The sequence below is a fragment of the Eptatretus burgeri genome, chromosome 16 (genome assembly GCF_056783735.1).
Source record: "Eptatretus burgeri isolate ZD-2024b chromosome 16, Ebu_testis_v1, whole genome shotgun sequence".
In the NCBI taxonomy this organism is placed as follows: Eukaryota; Metazoa; Chordata; class Myxini; order Myxiniformes; family Myxinidae; genus Eptatretus; species Eptatretus burgeri.
The window spans coordinates 26,694,422-26,713,792 of NC_140976.1; the positions used below are offsets into that span (position 1 = coordinate 26,694,422).

The window sequence follows — 19,371 nt, forward strand, 5'->3', positions numbered from 1 at the left end:
CAGAACTATATTCGTGACATGTATGCGATGCAAGTTTGTTAATTTCAAAGTGATAGGTCACATGGTTTGGCCGCCATGTTGGATTTAAGAAAAATATTAAATAAAGTTTTCTCTGGTATTTCATAAGCCATCGAAGCGAAAATTTGCAAGTGCCTTCCTCGCTCAAGTCTGCATACATGGTAAAAATTTTTTACCTCAGAAGTCACATGGTTTGGCGGCCATCTTGGATAGAAAAATAGACTTTATCCGATTTACACAAAACTTCACACACTTGTTCGGGTCGACGATGGAAAGCAGAATTTAAATTCATGATATCCTCGGTCACAAGGTTCGGCAGCCATCTTGGATTGAAAATGAATAAATTTTAAAAATCTTCTTCTCCAGAAGGGCAAGACAGATGAAGACGAAACTTCACAGATATATTCCCCATGAGGTCCTTTCTCAAGTTTGTTAATTTGTTTTTGATCGGTCACATGGTTTGGCGGCCATCTTGAAAAAAACCGAAAACCTTCAAACATCTTCTTCTCCAGAAGCGTTGGCCCAATGAAGGGGAGATTTCAGAACTATATTCGGGACAGGAAGGCGATATAAGTTTGTTAATTTCGAATTGATAAGTCACATGGTTTGGCCGCCATCTTGGATTTCAGAAAAATATTAAATAATGTTTTCTCTGGAACCGCTTAACCAAACGAATCGAAAATTTGTAATTATCATCTAGCAGGCAGTATGCACGCTTGGTAAAAATTATGATGTCACACGTCACATGGTTTGGCGGCCATCTTGGATTGAAAAACGCACCTTTACCGATTAACACGAAACTTCACGTACGTGTTCCAATACCCAGTTGGAAGCAGAATATACATTTCTGATGTCATAGGTCACATGGTTCGTCAGCCATCTTGGATTCAAATACAATATCTTCAAACGTTATTTTCTCTGAAACGGCTGAACAGATCCAGGCGAAACTCCACCACTATGGCCGCCTCTCCATGACGAATAAAAAGTTCCCACCCCCTTTTGAGGTACGATGCAACGTTTGGCAGCCATATTGGATTGAAGGAAAAATATTAATTAATGTTTACTCTGGAACTACTGCATCAATAAATGTGAAACATCAAGTTTATGGTGGAACGCTCATGCGGAATGAGGGTTTGAAATTTCAACGCGATCGGGCCCAGGGTTTGGCAGCCATGTTGGTTTTAAGAAAAATATTAAATAATGTTTTCTCTGGAACTGCTTAACCTGGAGAAGCGAAAATTTGCAGTTATCATCCACCATCGTGTTTGCACACGTGGTGCAAATTATGACATCACAAGTCACATGGTTTGGCCGCCATCTTGGATTGAAGGATAAATATTAATTAATGTTTACTCTGGAACCGCTGCCTCTATATATGCGAAACTTCAGATTTATAATTCAGGTGACATGCGAAATAAAAGTTTAAAATTTCAACCTGATCGGTCACGCGGTTTGGGAGCCAGAATTATTTAATTATTTGAATCTGGAAGCCAGTAATAACGAAATTGAATGCTTTGTGCTGCCCGGTTCGTAACTCATCTGTTCCGTGCCGTCTCGAAGCAGGCCTGTGTTTGTATCACTATTAAATAATGTTTTCTCTGGCACCGCTTATCCTTTCAATGCCAAACTTTGCGACTGTCATCTGCAGAAAGTCCCATGTTGTATCAAAGGCGGACGGACTGGGTACCCGGTCATCACTGCCAGCAGTTATAAAGTGGCAGTTCTAGTTATTATTATTTTTCCGCCGGCATTTTGCACCCTTTTTCGCTTTAAAAATCATTTTCTCTGGAACACAAAGTCCGATCGACAGGAAATTTTCACCATAGTATGTATCTTTTTTGATAGCACAATCACGTTGTAATTATGACGTCATTGGTCACGTGGTACGGTCGCCATCTTGAAAAAAGCGATAAACTTTGGACATCTGTATCTCGGAAACCGTGCAATGGAAATTTTTTTCGTTTGATACATTTTACTAAGCTCCCTATGGGGAACACGTGTGATTTTTCGTGACGTCATAGGTGAAGCGATATACCGGTGAAAATTCGTCAAGTAGAACGCTGTATAGGAAAAATCTGAAAAATTCTGAGCGTCATCTACGCCTAAAATTACCGACGAAAATGTTTTTCTTGACGTCATCGATGACTTATTTCGGCCGCCATCTTGTTTTTTAGTGTTTTTTAAAAAAAATCTTCTTCTCCAGAAGGGCTAGGCAGATTAAGGCGAAACTTTACAGGTACATTCCCCCTGAGGTCCTCTTTCAAGTTTGTTAATTTGTTGTTGATACGTCACATGGTTTGGCGGCCATATTGAAAAAACCCTAAAACCTTCAAACATCTTCTCCAGAAGCGCTGGTCCAATGAAGGCGAGATTTCAGAACTATATTCGTGACATGTATGCGATGCAAGTTTGTTAATTTCGAAGTGATAGGTCACATGGTTTGGCCGCCATGTTGGATTTAAGAAAAATATTAAATAATGTTTTCTCTGGTATTTCATAAGCCATCGAAGCAAAAATTTGCAAGTGCCTTCCTCCCTCAAGTCTGCATACATGGTAAAAAAAATTTACCTCAGAAGTCATAGTTTGGCGGCCATCTTGGATAGAAAAATAGACCTTATCCGATTTACACGAAACTTCACACACTTGTTTGGGTCGATGATGGAAAGCAGAATTTAAATTTATGATATCCTCGGTCACAAGGTTCGGCAGCCATCTTGGATTGAAAATGAATAAATTTTAAAAATCTTCTTCTCCAGAAGGGCAAGACAGATTAAGACGAAACTTCACAGATATATTCCACATGATGTCCTTTCTCAAGTTTGTTAATTTCTTCTTGATCGGTCACATGGTTTGGCGGCCATCTTGAAAAAACCCTAAAACCTTCAAACATCTTCTTCTCCAGATGCGCTGGTCGGATGAAGGGAAGATTTCAGAAGTATGTTCGGGACAGGAAGGCGATATAAGTTTGTTAATTTCGAATTGATAAGTCACATGATTTGGCCGCCATCTTGGATTTAAGAAAAATATTAAATAATGTTTTCTCTGGAACTGCTGAACCAAACGAATCGAAAATTTCTAATTATCATCTACCATCGTGTATGCACGCATGGTAAAAATTATGACATCACACGTCACATGGTTTGGCGGCCATCTTGGATAGAAAAACGCACCTTTACCGATTAACACGAAACTTTACAAACGTGTTCCAATACCCAGTTGGAAGCAGAATATAAATTTGTGATGTCATAGGTCACATGGTTCGTCAGCCATCTTGGATTGAAAATGAATAAATTTTAAAAATCTTCTTCTCCAGAAAGGCAAGACAGATTAAGCCGAAACTTCACACATATATTCCCCATGAGGTCCTTTCTCAAGTTTGTTAATTTGTTCTTGATTGGTCACATGGTTTGGCGGCCATCTTGAATTTACCTTAAAACCTTCAAACATCTTCTTCTCCAGAACACCTGATCTGATCAAGGGGAAACTTCACACCCCTATTGCACAGGAGTAGGGAATACAAGTTTGTTAATTTCTAATTGATAGGTCACATGGTTTGGCAGCCATGTTGAATTTAAGAAAAATATTAAATAATGTTTTCTCTGGAACTGCTTAACCTATCGAAGCGAAAATTTGCGTCTATCATCCTCCATGATATCTGCATACATGGTAAAAATTATGAGGTCACAAGTCACATGGTTTGGCCGCCATCTTAGATTGAAGGATAAATATTAATTCATGTTTACTCTGGAACCACTACTTCTATATATGCGAAACTTCATATTTATAATTTAGGCTACATGAGAAACAAAAGTTTAAAATTTCAACCTGATCGGCCGTGTGGTTTGGCAGCCAGAATTATTTAATTATTTGAATCTGGTCGCCAGTAATAAGGAAATTGAACGCTTTGTGCTGCCCGGTTCGTAACTCGTCTGTTCCACGCCGTCTCGAAGCAGGCCTGTGTTTGTATCACCATTAAATAATGTTTTCTCTGGCACCGCTTATCCGATAAATGCGAAACTTTGCGACTATGATTTAAGTCTCACGTTGTGTCAGTTGTGTCAAAGGCGGACGGACTGGGTACCCGGTCATCACTGCCAGCAGTTATAAAGTGGCAGTTCTAGTTGTTGTTATTATTATTAGAACCTCACAAAAACATGCAATCTCTCACATGCAATCTCTTTCACACACACGATTTTATTTACTCATAAACATAAAATTTTACGCTCAAGTTATTTCTCTTTATTCCCTTTAGATTTTGGTGAAGAACTGGAATTGAGACAGCAGTTCAGAATCGGAATAGATTCTCAAATTTTAAGAATCGCCCAAGCCCAATTAAAACTCAAAGAGCTAACTGTCTCTTCCTCCCCTCACCAGCCTAACTCACAGTTTCTCTGTAATCCCGGACAAGCTGCAGCTTCTCTTCACTGCCCTTGCTCTCCTCTTTCTGTTCAATTGAGCTTATGATCCTCCAAGATGCACGCCGTGCTCCAATAACGTTCTTGTAGGCTACCGAAAGCAAGTTTCGCTCCTCCACAGACAGCTCTGTATCCATTTTGGCAACAAGTTTCATGTTCTCCACCATTTCTGCAATGAAACGACAAGAGGGTAGGGACGTACAAGTCAAAACTATCGGAAAAACAGAAGTTAAGACTGGAAAAGTTGAACACGGGAACCTGGGTTCTGAAAGTACAAATTCATACTTTCGTGTTTTGAAACATTTTTTTCCAAGACAACAACACATCCTATAAAAGAGAAAAAGAAAAGTAGCCCATATTGGCAAAAGGTACACTGAGCAAACAGTAGAGAGAAGGATCAGAAATTTTAAACATCGTGACACAAGCCTATTGGTACCTTTTTTGGCACTCACTTCTGAGCTGTCTAAGCCTGGGTTCAAAACTCAGGCCAGCTATAAACTGTCATTCTGGTGTTTCTTAGGCAGAGTGAAGAGTAAGCATGTACGCTGTCCTTTGGATGAATTATCTGGAGAAACATGTACGCTGTCCTTTGGATGGATTCTCCGATCATATGCTAAGAGTCAACATTTCTCTGGTTATTCTCAGAGAACCGCCCCCAGCGTTGCTGAGTCTGGCAATGCACGCAGGCAGATTAGCAGGGACTGCAAAAGCAGCTATCTCACTTCAGGACTGGTCTCCTATATGTATCTACTGCCCTTCATATTAACTCAGCCTGAGAATTTTGACAGAAACTTTCTCTCTCTTATGCACAGATTCATCTCATCTAGTCTTCAGTTATCCTACTCTTTTCCCCACACATGGTGCACTAAATCCTGTGGCAAGGCAGTTGCCTTGAAACAACTTGCATTTTCCTCCTAGAAGGCAAATCTAACTGAAGGCAACCTTAGATCATTCCACAAAACCCACAACAAGTGTGTGTTTACTCTCAGGAGAGCCAGAAAACATCTGTCCAATCTCAAGAATAAACTTTCAAACTTGTCTCCCTCTTCCAAATCCTGATGGCACCTTGTCATGTCTGTCTCTGGTGTATGCTCTCCTTCCATCCCTTCAAATGGCACCACAGCAGACTCTGCTTGTGAGAAAGCCGGATGGCTCATTCTGTGTTTGCTTCAAAATCTTGCATCCCTAACACCTCTCTCTCTCTCTGGACCTACCATTGCCAGTCATACCCAACTGCTCCTGAATTCTGTGTATTTTGCACCTGAAAGTTGGGAAAGTTTCTGGCAACCCTTGACTCTGACACTGCAACCGGACAGGACTGCATCAGCTCATGTGCGCTAAAAACCTGCTCTGCTGCTCTTGCACTTCCTCTATCTGCACCTTTTCACAGTTGATATAAAATCATCCTTTTTGCCAACAGCCTCATTTTGAGATCATCAATTTGGATTCAGACCTGGTCACTCCACATTGAACATCCTGCTTCTACTCCAACCATAACCCAACAATGGATGGAGGCCCTCAATGTCAGACATGAGATCAGGGCAATCTCTTGAAACACATCTTGAGCTTTTAATACAGTCTGGTATTCTACCTTCCTCTCCAAACTGTCTGCCGATGGAATCGAAGGCTAATTTCACTCTTGGATTAACGACTTCCTCCACTCTCGTAGCCAATGTGTGGCTCTCAACAGAACTCTTTCATCTCCTCTCCCTGTCAAGGCTGGAGTACCACAAGGCAATGTTCTCGGCCCCATCTTAATCCTAATCTTCATCAATGATCGACCGACTCTCAAAAATCCTCTTCATCTCTTTTCTGACGACTCCACTCTCTGCCATGACATGTCTCTCATCCTTCTGACAGACAGGCATCCTGCTGCCATGACAGCAGCCATAGCATGTCATCTCATCCATCCTGCTGCATCATTGCTCATCCTGCTGCCATTGCAGCAGCCTCTTCCCTCTCCTCAGACCATGACAAAAATCACAAACTGGTCAAACATTTGGAACATGTCTTTCAATCCTTGGAAAATCAATCAATCAATCTCACTAACTCACTCACTCACACACACACCTCAATATCAAGTCAGTTGAAGTTTTTGATTTTTCAACTTTATATATTAATTGGGATTTAGTCAGGTCAGGTATGGGAGCATGTGCCAGAACAGCGCGTCGCTGCATTCACTTTCCGCCGGTACTCCAGGGGCCTCCGTCTGGCCATCCCCCAGGCAGATGCCAGGCCCATCCCCATCTCCTTGAGATGATGGTCAACCTGCTGCAACCACGAGGCACATGGTCGGCCCACTGGCCTCCTCCACTCATGAGACTCCCTCGCTGAGAGAATCTGGTGAGCAGGATCAGCGTCAGGAAAACGAGCCACCTGTCCAAATAGCCGCAGCCGACGCTCACGGACTATGCAGGTAACAAATCTCATCCGAGTCTCTCTCAGCAACCGCTCGTTGGACACGTTGGATTTAGTACTTGTGGGGGATTCACTCTTCAAAGTGATTGACAAGGTTTACAACTCTTTTAATAAGTTTTAATGTGTCAGGTTTGATAGAGCATTCTTTTCTAAAAAGAAATACTCAAGTTTTCATTGTTGTGATAAGCAGAAGTTTAAGGATGCTGTTAAATATATTTATTTCATACTTTTGTATGTTTTTGTGGGATAATGTTTCAACAGGTTAAGGGTATTCCCATGGGTGGGAATTGCAGCCCCTTACCTGTGGACAATTCTTATTTTCTGTGAATTTTCATTTATGCAGAAAAAAAAATTAGGATTAGCAAAAATATTATCTAATCCATGTCATTTCCTAAATGATATTTATGTGGTCAATTAAAATATTTTTAAGAGGCAGCATCACAAGATTTATCCAGATAGTCTGATTATAAACAGGAGTGTTAACGATTGTACAGTTAAATAAACATACGTTTGGTACTACAGAACTTTAATATGGAGACAAACAAACACGACATAACAGTGACCGAAGCTTTTCATGCTGCACTCTTCAGGGTAAAAATCGCAGCAAGTGAAGGAGGAAGTGAAGGCGCGTGCCTTATACGCAGGTCTCAATAAGGTAGACACTGATTGGTTCAACCGTAATGACGTCAGGGTTAATCTGAACGCCCATTGTTCGGCTCATCTGGTTGCCACTGTACAGCACCTGGTTGCCAACCCTATCCGTGCAGACAAGTACAATGCAGATATGTTCAGGATATTGAGCCGAGGTCGGAGCTCGTTTCATTTACGTATGTTGGAAGCAACTGTCATTCTTACCACCGATCCAATATTACGTTGTCAAAAGGAATTTGTACGTTCTCTGTATCTCTTTCAGCATGGAAAGATCAAGGGAAGTACGGTAACAAATGGTAAATGGACCTTAGGGGAAACCCATCCCCCCTCCATCCAGGATACAGTTGCAAACTGTCAATCATTGACGAACTCTGCTCCAGCCAATAGGAGCTGGAGGTGAAGATGATGAGCTGACCAATGGGCGTTCAAATTAATTGTGACGTCATTACGGTTGAACCAAACGGTGTCTACCTCATTGAGACCTGTGTATAAAGCATGCACCTTCACTTGCTGAGATTTTTTTTTACCCTGAAGAGTGCAGCACAAAAAGCTTCGGTCACTATTATGTCGTGATTGTACAGTTGCTGCATATCTGGATGTGTTGATTAGAGTTGGACAGAATGATTTTAGTACAGGTTTATATCATAAAGTTGATGATTTCACTTTCCCTGTGGTCTTGTACACCTTTCCAGGTAGCAATGTACCAATTGAAATGGGTTGCAATGTCTTTTCATTTCAGCTACTTAGATTTGCAAGAATTTTTCAGTAAAGGATGATTTTGTGGAACGTGCTGAGAAGGTATCGTGCTACGTATCGTTTTAAGCCGCATCTCTCAATGGTGAAGAATCAAAATTTTTTTATTATTATTCTCGAAACCAGATCTTCACCAAAATCAAATTATTTCATCCTTGTCACACAGATAACTTATCAACTTTTTCAGCTATCCTATTTACAGACAGAGGTGAAAATATAACCTCCGCCCACCCTAAGTGGGGGAGACAATAATAAAAATAATAATCATATAATAATCGCATCTTTATGGGGGAGGGAGAGCGCATCTTTTTGGGAAGGCAGAGGGGCACATCTTTTGTTCAGTGGGGGAGCATATCCTTTGGGGAAGGGGGGCATCCTTGGGGAGAAGTGAATCTATTCGGCAGAGGAGGGATGAGCGAATGAATCTTTTGTGGGAGGAGGGGTGAGTGAATGAATCGTTTGGGGGAGGAGGGATGAGTGAATGACTCTTTTGGGGGAGGAAGGGTTAGTGAATGAATGTTTTTGGGGGAGGAGGGGTGAGTGTGTGAATCTTTTGGGAGAGGAGATGCAAGTGAATGTTTTGGTAGAAGAGGAGCGAGTGAATGAATCTTGTGGGAGAGGAGGTGCAAGTGAATGTTTTGGTAGAGGAGGAGCGAGTGAATGAATCTTGTGGGAGAGGAGGTGCAAGTGAATATTTTGGTAGAGGAGCGAGTGAATGAATCTTGTGGGAGAGGAGGTGCAAGTGAATGTTTTGGTAGAGGAGGTGCGAGTGAATGAATGTTTTGGGGGAGGAGGGGTGAGGGAATGAATCGTTTGGGGGAGGAGGGATGAGTATGTGAATCTTTTGGGAGAGGAGGGTTCAGTGAATGAATCTTTTGGGAGAGGAGGACTGAGTGAATGAATCCTTTGGGGGAGGAGGACTGAGTGAATGAATCCTTTGGGGGAGGAGGGTGAGTGAATGAATCCTGTGGGGGAGGAGGGGTGAGTGAATGAATCCTTTGGGGGAGGAGGGGTGAGTGAATGAATCTTTTGGGAGAGGAGGATTGAGTGAATGAATCCTTTGGGGGAGGAGGGGTGAGTGCATGAATCTTTTGGGGTACGAGGGGTGAGTGCATGAATCCTTTGAGGGAGGAGGGTGAGAGCATGAATCCTTTGGGGGAGGAGGGTGAGAGCATGAATCCTTTGGGGGAGGAGGGGGTGAGTGAATGCATCCTTTGGGGGAGGAGGGGTGAGTGAATGAATCGTTTGGTGGAGGAGGGATGAGTATGTGAATCTTTTGGGAGAGGAGGGTTCAGTGAATGAATCTTTTGGGAGAGGAGGATTGAGTGAATGAATCCTTTGGGGGAGGAGGGGTGAGTGAATGAATGAATCCTTTGGGGGAGGAGGGGTGAGTGAATGAATCCTTTGAGGGAGGAGGGGTGAGTGAATGAATCCTTTGGGGGAGGAGGGGTGAGTGAATGAATCCTTTGGGGGAGGAGGGGGGAGTGAATGAATCCTTTGGGGGAGGAGGGGTGAGTGAATGAATCCTTTGGGGGAGGAGGGGTGAGTGAATGAATCCTTTGGGGGAGGAGGGGTGAGTGCATGAATCTCTTGGGGTATGAGGGGTGAGTGCATGAATCCTTTGGTGGAGGAGGGGTGAGTGCACGAGTCCTTCGAGGGCGGAGGGTGAGAGCATGAATCCTTTGGGGGAGGAGGGTGAGAGCATGAATCCTTTGGGGGAGGAGGGGGTGAGTGAATGCATCCTTTGGGGGAGGAGGGGTGAGTGAATGCATCCTTTGGGGGAGGAGGGGGTGAGTGAATGCATCCTTTGGGGGAGGAGGGGGTGAGTGAATGCATCCTTTGGGGGAGGAGGGGTGAGTGAAAGAATCTTTTGGGGAGGAGGGGTGAGTGAATGAATCGTTTGGGGGAGGAGGGATGAGTATGTGAATCTTTTGGGAGAGGAGGGTTCAGTGAATGAATCTTTTGGGAGAGGACTGAGTGAATGAATCCTTTGGGGAGGAGGGGTGAGTGAATGAATCCTTTGGGGAGGAGGGGTGAGTGAATGAATCCTTTGGGGGAGGAGGGGTGAGTGAATGAATCCTTTGGGGAGGAGGGGTTAGTGAATTAATCCTTTGGGGGAGGAGGGGTTCGTGAATGAATCCTTTGGGGGAGGAGGGGTTAGTGAATGAATCCTTTGGGGGAGGAGGGGTTAGTGAATGAATCCTTTGGGGGAGGGGTGAGTGCATGAATCTTTTGGGGGAGGAGGGGTGAGTGAATGAATCCTTTGGTGGAGGAGGGGTGTGTGAATGCATCCTTTGGGGGAGGAGGGGGTGAGTGAAAGAATCTTTTGGTAGAGTGCGGGGGGGGGGCTAATCTTTGAGTGGGGGTGAGTAAATCTTTTGGGGGAGCAGGCTTAAATTTTGGGGGAGGGCAGCAACGCATCTTTCCAGACTCCAGGAAGTTCAGTCAGAAATAAAAATGATTCAACTTAACATCCTCATTATCCACACACAAATGTTAAAATCGCAGAACATCATAATGAATGAACCAAAATCCATCATGATGGTAAACTTTCAAACAACTTTTAAACACCGACCCGGCGTAACACATTATACACCGCATGAAGGTTGGAATCACAGCATCCACACCATGTTCTCTCGGGGTACTTCAAGGAGCCCACAGCGTTCAAAGTAAACCACAATTCATCAGATATTGAGATTAAATTAAAACACAAGAGTTAATAACCACAAGTCCACAATCATAACCATGTCGCGATCGGAAAAAATTAATAATCCAAATGGATTTCTTTCTTTTTTTTTGACAAAAGTCACGAGCGAAAGGCGATCGTCGATCCTCTCAACACGATGCCGACTCGATTCACTTCAATACTAATGTTCGCTGCACGTACTGCGCTCCGGATAGCGGTCTCCCGAAGGCAGGAAGTAGTCACCTCCAGCCTCCAGGGCCGAGAGACGCAAGAACGGATTTTAAACGGGCCTCATCGAACCGGGACACACTCCACCGTCGACGTGATCCGGAAAGGGCGCGAAACAAGGGCGGCGGCTCCCCATCCATCCATCCAGACGTACCCATCCACCTCCACACAGCCTTCGTCTCTTCAAACAAGCGGTTGTTGTCGCCAGAAACAATTGTAATAATAAAAAAAAAAGGACAAGCGAAGGCCTATGTCGTGAGGAAGGACGGAGTACCCACCATCGTAGCGCTCAGCTTGCTCGGCCAGCTTGGCCTGGTAAACTATCTCGTCTCGGGCCGCCATGGCGGCGAATTGAGCGAGCGAGGGGACGACGCTCTGAAGCCGCTTCTGTCGGCGGGAAAGGCGCCAGGAAACACCCAGCGACGGCCGTCTGACGTCAGCCCACCGGGTCGCTTAGTAACTGGCGCTGACGTCATGCCAGCGGGTCGCTAAGCAACGCAACCAATCACAAAGCACCGGTAGCTTGTGACCGTTTAACGCCGCGCGCGCTGTTCGGGCACCGCAGTCCGTGTGATGCATCCGGAGCTGTGAAGAACGCGACGTGTTCGGTATAAAGGGGGTAAAAGGGCTTGGAGGTATATCTTTTTGCCTACGCAAGGTACGTATCACCTTCAAAGGTTCAACGAGATGCCAAAAGCATTTAAAACGTGCAAGACAAAATTGGCGTTTGTCTGCAATGTATTTTAAAACTTTATTCATGGAAACACAAAGCACGTCCGAGCCAGTTTTGTGACATCACAAAGCACGTCCGAGCCAGTTGTGTGACGTCACTGGTGCCCTGTGTGTGCAAGCATAATTTCAGGAGTGTTTTTACCTCCACCACCAAAGGTGAAAGAGGTTATGATTTCACCCTTGTCTGTCTGTCTGTCTGTCTGCCTGTTCAGTCCAGTGCTCTGTTAATACAATGGAGATTTCGATGAAACTTGGTTGGTAGGTTCATACCATGACCTAGTTGTGTACAAATGAGAACCGTTGCTATGGACACCACCGTTGCCTAGCAATGGGACTTTGAAATTTTTGAAAAATCATAAAAAATTAATTTTTTCGAAAATCAAAAGTCAGGCCACGAGCGACTGTGGGCAGTACATTCAGCCATATTGTCAAAAATTTCCTGCCAGATCCTATGAAAACTGTCGGAGAAGCTAGACTTTGAATGAACCCTGGTCGAAAACAATAAAAAAACGAAGTTCGTTATATCTCAGAGACTATGAGTTAGATATACATGAAACTGGTATGCTTGGTTCATGGTATGTCCTAGTTATGTGTGAGAAAACCATTGCTATGGACCCCTCCGTTGCCTAGCAACGGCCGAAAAACCTCTAAATGTGGGGGTATTTTAACGAAAAAACAATCTGCAGCATTAACCCTTGAAGCTCAAGTCATGAATTTTCTTGTGCTTAATCCTCAGGTCATTCCCCATCAAACGGGCCCATCACGTCAGGTTCTATTGGGTAGTTGACTACCCCTGTCCGCCTCCCGGCTTGTTTTAATAGTTAGGAGTTTTAGAAGGATTCTGCAGAGAAGAAGAACGACTCCCCCGCCCCGAGATTCTTGCAGCGTAAACAAGAATGACGGTTGGAAGGATGCTACACCAAAGAACAACAATCCCCCGCCCCGAGATTCTTGCAGCGTAAACAAGAATGATGGTTGGAAGGATGCTACACCAAAGAACAACACTCCCCCACCCCGAGATTCTTGCAGCGTAAACAACAATGACAGTTGGAATGATGCTACACCAAAGAACAACAATCCCCCGCCCCGGGATTTTCCCCGCGTGCCGGGGAGGGGGAGGGGTGAGTGCGCCGGAGTGCATAAGAGGAAGAAAAGGAGCCAGTGAGGAAAGGGATTGAGAGTGAGTGAGCAGGAGTGAGCAGAGGACAGCAAACAGCGAGCCAGCGAACAGTGAGAGAGAAGCCAGCCAGTGAGAAGCAAGGAAGGAGCGCTGATCGTGCTGGAGCGCTCACCATGTTGGAACGCTCGTGTTGCGGGAGCGCTCTTCTCCAAAGGCCTGGACTGGTCTTGCCGCTGCCGTCTGGAACGTCTTCTTCCTTCTCCTCCTCCTCCTCCTCCTCCTCCTCCTCCTCCTGAAAGACCATCCGGAGCCGGAAGGGTTGTATACCATCTCCGGAGGGAACAGTGTCGAGGTTTTGGTGGCCTGGACGGGCGCCGAACCGAGTCATCCGGAAGATCGCACGAGGCGGATAGGTCCAAAATAGACCCTGGTCTCAGCTCCACTATCCTCTGAGCTGAAGGCCGAAATAAAGGCGTCAGCCACCACTTCGTGTGTGTGTGTGTGTGTGTGTGTGTGTGTGTGTGTGTGTGTGTGTGTGTGTGTGTGTGTGTGTGTGTGTGTGTGTGTGTGCCCGTGGGCCTGTCCTCTAAGTAGTAAACTGTTAAGTGCTTGTGCCTGTACATAAGTGCATTGTCTGATATTCGGTTTAATTCTGCCTCTTGTGTGTTTCCCTAGTTCCCCCCATTATTTAATAAAAACCGCCATTTGTTAAATGTTTTCAGCTCATTCGCGTCTATTCTTTCATTGACTGAGCGTGTCGTGTGCCGGGGAATTAGCTGGCCATTGCCGTTATAACAGGACAATCGGGACCGACGGTTCTCGGCGATTAAACCGCTCGGAATCGCACACGGAACGAGCGCGCTAAGCGGCTCGTTTTCGTACGAGTTCCGTCGAGAGTGAATTTCCCCGGTAGTTGGACCACGTGGGTATTTAGGTAAATTGAAATTGGCAATCGACCCGACCCCACGTGGTCTATCCATTGGCAAACTTCGGTCCGATAGAGGACCCATATTCTCCGGAGTTCTCCGGAGAAGTACGATCTGAATTCCGGGCGATCGGTCGGGCCGACTTGCCGCCCCATCTAGCTGTCGTGCTCGCGGCCGATACCCGGCCCCGCAACAATATCTTGGGATGACGCTCCGACGGATTGGGAACATAATTTGGTTATCGTCGAAAAAAAGACGTCTTTTAGGTTGTGCCCCAACCCCCGTAAGCTCAATACTGCCGTAAAACATGAGCATCACCAGATGCCAACCACTGATGATTTAATCAGCCAACTTGGAGGTAAAAGTTTTTCTCAATCTTTGACCAGAAAGATTATTTCTGGCAAGTGGTGCTTGATTCGGACAGTGCTTTGAAGTGTACTTTCAACACCCCATTCGGGCGTAACTGTTTTAACCAAATGCCATTTGGCCTTTGTTCCACAAGTGAGGTGCTACAGATTAGGAATGAGTGTACGTTTGGGGATATTGAAGGTGTACACTTTATAGCTGATGAAATGATCATCGCAGGCATTGATGAATCTCAGCACGATGAGAGTGTGAGGAAACTCCTTGATCGGGCCAGAGCTAGTGGAGTGAAATTTAACCGCCAGAAGATCCAATGGAAGGTATCAGAGGTCAGGTTTATGGGACACGTTGTCTCTGCTGATGGCTTAAACCAGACCAGGAAAAGGCCAAGCAATCGTGGATATGCCAACACCCACAAGCAAGGCAGAGTTACAGCGTGTGCTGGGTGTGATCAACTACTTATCACATTTCATTCCTGACATGTCGGTAATCACAAGCCCACTTCGGCATTTGCCGAAGAAAGATTCACATTGGCAATGGCATCCAGAGCAGGCAGCAGCATTCAGTAAGCTAAAACAAGCTATATCGTCTGCATGGTGCTCAAATTCTTCAACCCGTCAAGACCATCTGTTGTGCAAGCTGACACATAATCAACCAGCTTGGGAGCCTGTCTGCTGCAGGATGGCCGGCCGGTCACATATGCTTCACGTTCACTGTCTGCTGCTGAAGAGAACTATGCACCAATTGAGAAAGAGATGTTATGGGTGATATTCGCCTTGGAGAAGTTTCACCACTATGTCTATAGATGCAAGACTGAGGTGCAGACCGACCATCAACCTCGAGAGACAATTGTCAAGAAACCACTATACAGAGCTCCACCAAGGCTTCAGTTGATGCTACTTCGACTTATACATTATGACGTGTTTGTAAAATACGTTCTTGGGAAGCTGTTGTACATGCCAGACACTTTGTCAAGGGCACCAAGCGGTTTAGTCCCGATGTATGACACCATTTTTGAGGACATGCAGTTGAGGGTGCACCAGCTAATGACCCATCTGCAAGTCAGCCAGAGCAAGCTGGACCTGTTGCGTCGTGCCACTGCGGATGACAACGACTTACAATTTCTGGCTGGCCACATTTTGAACTGCTGGCCAATGCACCAGACCAACCTTCGCATGTCCATCAGACCTTTCTGGCATCTCAGGGATGAGCTGCATGTGGCAAATGGCATGTTTTTGTTGGTAGGCGTTTGGTAATTCCTGCCACACACCGGTCTGACATTCTGCGGCAAATACACGAAGGCCATTTTGGGCAAGAGAAATGTAAAGCCAGGGCATGCCAATTGGTCTTTTGGCCAAGTATCAACTCAGATATACAAAGTCTGGTTGCCAAGTGTTCAACGTGTGCCAAGTACAGATCAGCTAATATTAAAGAGCCACTTTTGCCACATGATCTTCCCGTGGGGCCATGGCAGAAAGTGGGAGTGGACATTTTCCACTTCATTGGAAATCATTTCCTCCTGATTGTGGACTATTTCTCAAAGTATATGCCTGGTGTTGGCTTAATGGTTAGGGTGGCGGGCTTTGGATCCGAGGGAACTGAGTTCAAATCCCGCTCAGCTGTTGAACTAATACCAGGTGGGGTTAACTCAACCTGTCATCCTTCTGAGGTCGGAAAAATGAGTGCCAGCATGCTAGTATACTGTGTCGGAGTGGCGACTCGTCCAGGATTGCACCCAATAGCCAATGAGACTGCTTAGGCAGCATCAACGCTCTGCACAGAGTATGGTCCCAATCTCCTCCTCCTCTTAAAGTATCTTGAGGTCATCAGCATTTGTTGGCTCACGGCAAGGCATTTCATTGAAGCTCTGAAGTCCGTGTTCACCAGATATGGCATACCCAAGGAATTATTTATGGACAACATGTCATTTGCCAGTTCTGAGCTCCAGAAATTCGCCCAGGAATGGGGGTCCAGGGTTACGACCTCCAGCCCTACATATCCTCAACCTAATGGACAATCTGAGTGTGCAGTACAGACAATCAAGCAGGGGGGCTCAGAAAAGCTGTTAGGTCAAATATTCGATATTTGATGGTTTGGTACAGATAAGTCGAGAACGGAAGAAGCTACCAATGTCAAAGTACACCACGTGATTCAGGAGGGTGGTGGCTAGCGCTGATTAGATTTTGGTCAAAATCGGTCAAAGGTCAAGGTCACAGTGAGGTCAAACATCCAAAACATTCGATTTTTGATGGTTTGGTACAGAATCATTGTAGAAACTTCTGGTTTGCGTCGCTACCTTCTCTCGAGACAGCTTTTATTAGACCAGGTCAGAGGTCAAGTTGACGATTTCGTAAGGACCAGTCTATGACTGCTTGTTTGTTTGTTTGTAGGCACGATAACTCGAGAACGGAAGAAGCTACCAATGTCAAATTACACCACGTGATTCAGGAGGGTGCTGGCGAGCGCTGATTAGATTTTGGTCAAAATCGGTCAAAGGTCAAGGTCATAGTGAGGTCAAACATAATTGCGTTAATTCGTGTGGAGAAATGGAGTATTTTTGTTTTGCTCAACGTTACGAGTTCGTTTTAATTTCGATTTTAATTTTGTCTTCGGTTTTTGCGATCGCTTAGGACGCTTAAAACTCGGTTGTCGGAATTCTTGTAAAAATCGGATGTTTTAGAGACGTTTTAAGATTGCATAAAAAATATTTCACTCGACGCGTCACGGGTCGTCACGTGATGCAGTGCGCTCGAGCAGACGCGTCGTTGAGTCACGTAAAGGTTTTTCGTGCGCGCGCTGACGGTGTTTTCGATAAAGATGGTGTTTAAAAGTCATTTTTTTTTATCCCAATAAAGGTTATTGTCGCATGCCTCACTCGCTGAGCCGTCGGATGATGTAAAGATTGTTGGTGGATGGCCGAATATTACGGTTTTGTGACTGATAAAATAATATGAAATAATTGCGTGGAGAAATGGAGATTTTTGCTTCGCTCGACGTTACGAGTTCATTTTAACTTCGATTTTAATTTTGTCTTCGGTTTTTGCGATCGCTTTGGACGCTTAAAACTCGGTTGTCGAAATTCTGTTAAAAATCGGATGTTTTGGAGACGTTTTATGATTGTATAAAAATATTTCACTTGACGCGTCACGGGTCGTCACGTGATGCAGTGCGCTCGAGCAGACGTGTCGTTGAGTCATGTTAAGGTTTTCCATGTGCGCGCTGACAGTGTTCTCGATAAAGATGGTGTTTAAAAGTCATTTTTCATCCCAATAAAGGTTATCGTCGCATGCCGGACTCGCTGAGCCGTCGGATTATGGAAAGATTGTTGGTGGATGGCTGAATATTACGGTTTTGTGACTTTTATAAAATAATATAAAATAATTGCGTGGAGAAATGGAGATTTTTGCTTCGGTCGACGTTCCGATTTTTGATGGTTTGGTGCAGAATCATCGTAGAAAGTGAAACTTCTGGTTTGCGTCGCTACCTTATCCAGAGACAGCTTTTATTAGACAAGGTCAGAGGTCAAGTTGACGATTTCGTAAGTACCAGTCTATGACTGCTTGTTACTTACGAAATCTAAAGATTTCGTAAGTATATTGATGCCTTCCGTTTCTGTTTGTTTGTTTGTTTGTTTGTAGGCACGATAACTCGAGAACGGAAGAAGCTACCAATGTCAAATTACACCACGTGATTCAGGAGGGTGATGGCTGGTGCTGATTAGATTTTGGTCAAAATCGGTCAAAGGTCAAGGTCACGGTGAGGTCAAATATTCGATTTTTGATGGTTTGGTACAGATAACTCGAGAACGGAAGAAGCTACCAATGTCAAATTACACCACGTGATTCAGGAGGGTGGTGGCTAGCGCTGATTAGATTTTGGTCAAAATCGGTCAAAGGTCAAGGTCACAGTGAGGTCAAACATCCAAAACATTCGATTTTTGATGGTTTGGTACAGAATCATCGTAGAAACTTCTGGTTTGCGTCGCTACCTTCTCGAGAGACAGCTTTTATGAGACAAAGTCAGAGGTCAAGTTGACGATTTCGTAAGTACCAGTCTATGACTGCTTGTTTGTTTGTTTGTGTGTTTGTTACTTACGAAATCTTTATTGATGACTTCCGTCCTCTGTTTGTGTGTTTGTGTGTTTGTTTGTGTGTGTGTTTGTGTGTTTGTTTGTAGGCACGATAACTCGAGAACGGAAGGAGCTACCAATGTCAAGTTACACCACGTGATTCAGGACGGTGATGGCGAGCGCTGATTAGATTTTGATCAAAATCAGTCAAAGGTCAAGGTCACAGTGAGGTCAAACATAATTCCGTAAATTCATGTGGAGAAATGGAGTATTTTTGCTTCGATCGACGTTACGAGTTCGTTTTAACTTCAATTTTAATTTTGTCTTTGGTTTTTGCGATCGCTTTGGACGCTTAAAACTTGGTTGTCGAAATTCTGGTAAAAATCGGATGTTTTGGAGACGTTTTAAGAATGTATAAAAAAATTTCACTTGCTGCGTCACGGCTCGTCACATGGTGCTGCGTGCTCGAGCAGAGGCGGCGTTGATTCACGTAATGGTTTTGCATGTGCGCGCTGACGGTGTTTTCGATAAAGCTGGTGTTTAAAAGTCATTTTTTATCCCAATAAAGGTTATCGTCGCATGCCTGACTCGCTAAGCCGTCGGATTATGTTAAGATTGTTGGTGGATGGCCGAATATTACGGTTTTGTGACTTTGATAAAATAATATTAAATAATTGTTTGGAGAAATGGAGATTTTTGCTTTGGTCGACGTTACGAGTTCATTTTAACTCGGATCGCAATTCTGTTTTCACTTTTGGTAACGGTTAAGTATGCTTAACATTCGGTTGTCGAAATTCTGGTAAAAATCGGATGTTTTATGAGATTTATGTCAGGTGTCGTATCTGAGGCTGAACTGAAGATTATGCTAATGAGGGGGATTGTAACACGGCATTACGTGCTCGTTTTAAAGTCAATTTCAATCCTGTCTTCAATTTTGTTAACGGTTAAGTATTGTTGCGAATTCGTGCCCGCCGGCGTGCGATCGGTCACGT

General features: G+C 44.5%; 2 protein-coding genes across 3 annotated transcripts in view; one reads left to right on the forward strand and one right to left on the reverse strand.

Moving 5' to 3' along the window:
• YWHAE (tyrosine 3-monooxygenase/tryptophan 5-monooxygenase activation protein epsilon) overlaps positions 1-11,720 on the reverse strand; it is a 71,963-nt gene extending 60,243 nt beyond the window's left edge. Inside the window, exons 1-2 of one of the 2 annotated variants that reach the window (XM_085859120.1) lie at positions 11,448-11,720; positions 4,403-4,602 (exon numbers count right to left, since the gene is read on the reverse strand). In XM_085859120.1, the coding sequence (XP_085715246.1) occupies positions 4,403-4,602; positions 11,448-11,511 (264 nt within the window). In that variant the 5' untranslated portion in view covers positions 11,512-11,720. Of the gene's footprint in view, positions 1-4,402; positions 4,603-11,142; positions 11,266-11,447 lie in introns of those variants that run through there. The other variant, XM_085859121.1, reaches the window with a different exon arrangement.
• Positions 11,721-17,062: 5,342 nt separating this feature from the next.
• The window catches only part of ERCC6L (ERCC excision repair 6 like, spindle assembly checkpoint helicase), a 148,091-nt gene continuing 145,782 nt past the window's right edge, over positions 17,063-19,371 (forward strand). Inside the window, exon 1 of the mRNA XM_085859108.1 lies at positions 17,063-17,084. The gene's annotated coding sequence lies outside the window, so the exon portion shown is untranslated. The remainder of the gene's footprint in view (positions 17,085-19,371) is intronic.